Below are 6,734 nucleotides of genomic sequence, written 5' to 3' on the forward strand. Positions count from 1 at the left end.
GAGATCGGCGACAGTCGAAGACTCATGCCGAGGCGGTGAGTCCTCCGAACCAACATCGAGACGATCGGCCGTAACGTCTTCTCGAGCAAGGCCGAGATCCGACGCCGTGCGAGATACATGACAAATGGACGCGACTCTTGCCCTCGCATGGGTCGGTACCACGATTGCTCCACCAACAACAACACCACCACCAACAGCAACACCACCAACAGCAACACCACCACCAACAACAACAACAACAACACTACCACCACCAACAACAACTACAACAACAACAACAACAACAACAACAGCAACACCAACAACAACACCCCACCAACAGCAACACCACCACGAACAACAACAACAGCAGCAACAACAACAACAACACCAACAAGAACACCACCACCACCAACAACAACATTTCTATGATCAGTAAACTCCGAAAGGGGCGATCCACGAGCTACAAGCTTCCGCTGCCTGGGATGATGTCAAAGCTTCCGTCAGACTTCGATTCAAGCCACCGTTCGTCGTGACTCACAAGCTTCATTCTTGCGATTCCGCCAAATTCCTGCAGGTGGAGGTCGTGGGTCATTCTGCGGAGATATTCTCGATCAAAAACCCCAGATTCGAGTGCCCGCCGGGGCTTCGGGCGCGAATCCTCGCTGAGGTGAGGCCATGGAGGAGGGCGGCCATCGGGCTTTCAGCTCATTTGGATTCATTGGGTCCCAGAGCTGGAAAAGACGTCCGCCATTGATTCCTCATTGCAGGTCCAACCATTCAAAGTGAGCGCGGGCTATTCGAACTCATTCGTGTGGCAGCTCGAATCCGACGGCGATGTTGCGGTTCCTCTCATACTCAGCTTCAGTTTGGATTTCGAGTGGCTCGAGCACAGTCAGACGGGCACGTACTCGGCATCTTTCAAACTAGATGCTTTCAAAGTGAGTGTTCCGCTCGCAGACAGAGTCGCTGACTTCGTCACGGAGCTGACATACGAGCATTTTGCCTAATTCGATTTGGTGTCCCGAACGCTTTTAATTTATTGGCGGTTGTCATTCATTCGGCCATGAATTATCGGAAGACAGCCGGCAAAGATTATTATCTAAAGCTCACTCGTTTTCTCAGATAAACAGAATTTGACTTTCGCTTTCGCGGGCATATTTTCACTCGATGACTCATCGATTCTAAAATTAAATTCGAACGTCACTTTGAAATTGATAATAACGTCGGTGAGTTCTGTGCTTTCCGACTCCCGAGAGGAAAGGAGTCGGAATATGTATATAAATATCCTTGGGCATCGCTCTATCGTCTCATCGTTCCTTCCCTCGGCAGGGCTTGTGTGTTCCAACCAGCATCGGGTCCTCTCCCGCCAGGACAGCGCAAACCTCGGCTCACCGTCGTCTCAAGATATCGTCAGAGTAAAATCAGATACGCTATTTCTTGCCAAAGACATCTACCTTGCCCCAGGGCAGAATATCATAAAATTGCCCTTCAAAACCAACCAATGGGGTAATTATGAACTCCGTCAAGTCGTCATGGAATGGGACCATCTGGGTTTCGTCGAAGAGTTGGAAAACAGTTTATTGAGAACGAAAATTGACATCATACAGGAGTAGTGCAAACTCAGTTTTGAGGTAATTCCCGGTCTTCCAAACGTGTGACTCGAATTCGATATTTGAAGCTTTCAAGCATTCCTCTGAAATAAAACATTCCCTCTACAGATGCCGAATTCAGAATTGCTGGCTGGTGTCGACCAGGTCGTTCAGCTCACGCTTCAAGCCGGAAGCCAAGCCATCGCAGCCTCGTCCTCCGTGACTCTGGGCTCTCCTTCGAGCGCTCTGCTATTCGGAGAGGATTCCATCAGTATCGTAGGAGAGATTCCAGCCTTCGGAACGAGAACGTTTTCCATTGTTGCGGAGTGATTTCTGTGATACTCAACATACGCATAAAGCGACTCAGTCCCGACGGCGACGAAGGGGGTCAAATCCATCTGGAAGTCTTGGTAGATCCAAGCATGTGGGCACTACTCGGGAAAAATTCCGACGTTTTTTCTGTTGAGCCCCGGGACGTAGTCTCCGCGGAGTATACGTCGAGCATAGAAATGAAACCTCTCGTCAGGGGTTTCCTACCAGTGCCTCAAATCAGACTGATGAGATATCGGCCGCCGTCGAAAGCTGATGCATATAACGGTGAGTTTTGCGAATGTTGGATTTTTCAAGCGATATTGTCCCTCACTTCCTTTGCGTGAGCGGTCACGAGCTTCATCCAGAGTTGCGACAAACTGTTCGTTTGTATGTCTTTGCAGAACTCGCCGAGGAAAAGCTGGAGCCATTCCTGCCAGGTCAGATTTACAATTGGAGTCGAGCGTCGCAAGTACATGTTCCGACAGCAGCACATTCAGACGGCAAATAATAATGGAGCGACCTTCGGGGTCATTTTTTTTTCTCATGTTAAACTATTGTTAGAGGAGTGAAAAAGTGAGATTACTTAGTATATCAGAAGAGCGACCGTCCACTCACATTCGTCGGTCGTCCGTTCGAATGGGAGAATCAAGTCACGGACCTTGCTTAAAACCTTGCAGCCGAATTGTAAATACTAATTTCTAGAATCGGAAATATAATAAAAAAAACAGCGAAAATCGAGCAAAAACCATCCTGATCGATCGGAAGGATAATTCCTGAAAGAACTTGCCTTGCTTCTAATTCCGGCCCGAAATTCATGAAGATGCATCAAGTCAGAATCTAGGCGGTGCGCCAAAGTTCAGACCCTCGGGTCGAGCCTTGCAACCGAGCCTGATCCTCAAAACACACCCTGAGCTCGGGAGCCCATATGTCTCTTGAAATATTTTCATTCGATCACTCATTCAGATGATGATCGCAGTTTCGTTCCTGCGCTCGCAGCTCCCTTCCGTCGCACTCGGCCTCTGGAATGAGCGCTGAGGACCGCGCCGGAGTTCTTCCCGGAATTGCCGGAGTTTTGGATTTGCCGAGTTTGCCGGATCAACTTCGGCATACCCTCGGCGGATAATATTCAGCATGATTCGTCGCGGAAATGAGATGACTCGGAACCAGCAGTCGGGCTGACAGGTCTATCTCGATTGTCAGCATCCCGATATTCCTGTCGTTAATTCATGCATTGGAAGCCGAGCTCCCAATTTCATGCCGCGAATAGTAAATCACGAAGGGTTAGAGGAGAGCTCGGGAAGGAGGGAGGTACCCGAGAGGAATCAACACGGCGCTCGCTTACGGAATGTCCATCGGGTGACTCGACCTGCAGAACCGTGAAAGCCCCGCCCAACGACAGACCGAGAAGCGATAGGAATGATTTCCAGCCCAATCGAACGCCGAAAGCCATCATCACTCCCTGTTGATCCCTCGTGAAGAGTCGCATCTCGTGGGAGTCCTTGTCCAAGTAGTCGGTGCTGAGGCGAATCATGCGGCGGGCTCTGCGAGTCAGACTCAATATCTGATCCCCTCTATGGACGACGAGAAAGATTGACAGGGTATGCAAGAGGACTCTGAAGAAGCACAGCGAGAACACGGATGAGCATTGCCAGTACGCTAATTCGCTAGGTGCCCTGAGAACGAGATGAGAGACCACTTCCAAGAACATCGAGGTCAGCGCTCCACTCAGATTTTCCGTTGCCCTGTCACACGAGAGGAGGATCTTCCTGCAATCCTCCGTCGCTATCCGAGGGTTGGAAGCCCGCAGGGAGTAGTCGATTCTTCGGCCTGTTTCAATCAGTTCGCAGGAAACGTCGGCGTGGAGGATGATCATTTCGAATTTGAGAATAGTGTAAGATAAATGGGTGACAATCCGAAAGCAGCCGATCCCCTCTTGGAGTTGAGTCTCCGTACGGAAGAGTTGCTTTGAAGCCCTCCACTCTACCGCTAGACAGAAAATGAGCATCAGCGACGTGAGTAAAGCCGTCGTTCTCTCGCGCGTCAGCCTCCGTAGAATCGAGCCTGATCGTTGTACTCGTTGCAAATAGAGGTAAAGAACTTGAGAGTTGTAGGACGAAACTATGTAGAGCCGTAGCAGTTGCAAATCTTCGCTGCTCTCGGACGCAATACCGTGCAGATAGGCAACCACATGGTTCAAGGTGACGATCACGTGGACGAATAGGTGAGCCTTCGAGCGGGGGTCCGAGAGTCTCGAGCGTCCGTTTCCATAGAATTTCGGCGTTTCGCGGTGGGCTTCGAAAATTCCGGCTGATGAGATCATGGGCGAATTCTGGAGCTGCGTTTGCCTTTGGTTCCTGTGCCGCGTTCTCCACGGAGCCGCTCTCGATCAGAGCTTTCGAGGGCTCATGTCCGAGGTCTGATCCAGCACTTCTATGTTCCTTTTGACGGTTGTTCCCTCAGTCCTCCATCTGAATACATCACGACTGAGTATCTGCGCTCATGGCGATACGAGATATCATAGTCGACACGACTCCGGAAAAAAATCTTGTATGATCGGTCATCCTCTGTTTTATTCCTCATGGACTTCGATTTCCAAGATCGCCACGTCGTCTTTCATCCGCCGCCAGAATCGAGAATCGAAGGAGGGCAAAGGTCGTCTCCTTCCGCTTCTACTTCTCGGACGCTCGGTATCCGAGCTTCCGAATATCAAAATAGGCCAGTCCTTCGTCCTTCCGGTCGCTGAGGTGCTCAGGGGTGATCACTGACCGGCAAGAAGGTTCAATAAGCCACCTTCGATCCATGTGGATACCGATCAACGATGTTCCGATTGCAGACCTTTTTTGTATTTAGCTCCTGACTCGATACAAGGTGGGTGCTACCAGCAATCAGCAGATCTGTGTTCCGAATCGCTGAGAACAATCTGAAGGACCGTGATGGAGAATTGCCAAGTCACTCCGATCAGCCAAAAGAAGGATCTTCAGTCCAAGAGAATTCCAAGTGACAAACGGATCCCCCTATCCTCACCGGTGAAGAGTCGTATTTCTCTGGAATCCAAACATAAAAAAGGAGCCCAATCTCGGGCCCCGGCTCGTAGGGAGCGGGACGGTCCCCAATGGCTGAGAAGTCATCTCCTAGCCTAAGGGGGCCTTCTTCCAGATCCCGGTCGAGGTGTTGTGCAAACAATGTGTCTTCAACTTCTACGCATCGGTGTCCAATGTTCTTGAGACAGCGACTTCCGATAAAGTGCCGATTGACGGTTTCCTGGGCGGATTGCGAGAGTAAGCTCCTTGGAAATTTCGCGCATGTGCTAGGGATGGTCACAAACTCAATCGCATGGATTCCGACCCATTCTCAGGCCGGAACGACACACACAGCTAGGTATGTCAGTGCGCTTCGCGACCAGTGCGAAGCTAACCATACAATTGCGAGCGCTTTGCAGTATTTTAAATCGGCTGGCTAAGAAATCGTCGTTCAATTACAAACCAAATTCAACCTGGCTGGCGAACACCAGAGAGAACGGCACTCGAGATATTTCCAACAGCCATAAAAGGTCGATCTTCATCGCCCAGAACTTCGTTACTAGCAATGCCCAGGACATCCGCAGAGTAAGTCCCACGAGATTCGCGCTTCCGCGCCTTTGTGCTTTGAGGGCGATGACCCTAATTCCAAGCGTTCATTATTGTCGAGGAGAAAGGAAACGTCTCACTGAAACAGATGGAAAGCTTGCGGAAACTTTGAACCGCTCTGAATTCGTCGAGGAACGACTTCATCTGCTGCGTACGCGACCCTTATCTCGAACAGAGACAGTGACGGAGAGATTCCACGCAAGCCGCACTCGACGCTTGTGAAATGTGCGATGTCTGCACAGGCTGCAGATGACCGTAGGCCATCCGGATCCCACGCTAAAGTCTTCCGGCACGTCAGCACTCACGTATGAACCTGGACCCCGCACCCGATATTCCCAACAGCGAAGGAAATCGAAAACTACCGCCTGGAACAGACTGGTCCCTGAAATTGTCCCCATCGATTGAAGAGAACAAATGAGTTCGCCTTTGAAAAATAGATGCGCTTTATTCAATGTCTGGAGCTTACCGCACAGAATGCGATTCTACAAGGGTATATCGAAAAATTTGCCTCACTCACTCGCTTTCTTTAGGTCTGTATCTCAGTCTATGAATCAGGGATGAGAACGACGCTCGTTGGTGCGCCAGCGGATGGACCAGCGAATATTCTAGGTTTCTGAAAGATAGATCTAATTGTGGAACCGGATCCGTTTCTATTCAATGGACAAGCAGCCATACATGAGTCACCCCGTGAAATCCGAAGCCGCGAGAACCAGTCGTCAAGACCCTTCCAACCCGTTTGTCCGACAAAGGCCAATCCTAAACGATCCTGAACCTATTGGAACTCAACCGATCCTCAAAGAGTATCCTCTTAGGCCGCGACGGCCTTCACATGCCGAGTCGCGCAACGCGGTCGTTCGAGCGGGCTCCCGTCGCTTGTGGCACCGAAAAGAAAGGCAACAGATATATTTTAAGGTCTCTCGTGCGGCAGGGGACTCGCGGCCACTCGCCTTTCCGCGCGGTCGTTGGTCTGTATATTCCTGAGTCAAGGGATTCCCTAGAAGCAAAAAAAGCCTTTTGTTCTATCGCCGATGGCGCCGATTCTCGAGCTCAGTCAGCTCTGGCTCCCTCCAAGTTCACCGAAATTTCCGCTGCCATCCACACGGAGGGTGAAACAGGGGGTTCCGTGGACGAATATTTCGTTCCGGGGGATGGCTGTTCCGTTGAAGAATCGAAGGTAGGATGAAATCCCATCGAGACGTTTGATCGACAGCGGACGACTGACATT

The 6,734-nt window shown here is 50.6% G+C and overlaps 1 protein-coding gene across 1 annotated transcript in view; it reads left to right on the forward strand.

The window, feature by feature from the left end:
* The window catches only part of LOC100903076 (SIDL trafficking protein particle complex subunit 10), an 8,931-nt gene extending 6,540 nt beyond the window's left edge, over window positions 1-2,391 (forward strand). The window contains exons 15-16 of the mRNA XM_018639293.2: window positions 2,063-2,168; window positions 2,285-2,391. Coding sequence (XP_018494809.2) covers window positions 2,063-2,168; window positions 2,285-2,391 — 213 coding nt within the window. The remainder of the gene's footprint in view (window positions 1-2,062; window positions 2,169-2,284) is intronic.
* Window positions 2,392-6,734: the final 4,343 nt, after the last annotated feature.

This window comes from Galendromus occidentalis, unplaced genomic scaffold (genome assembly GCF_000255335.2).
Source record: "Galendromus occidentalis unplaced genomic scaffold, Mocc_1.1 scf7180000077430, whole genome shotgun sequence".
NCBI lineage: Eukaryota > Metazoa > Arthropoda > Arachnida > Mesostigmata > Phytoseiidae > Galendromus > Galendromus occidentalis.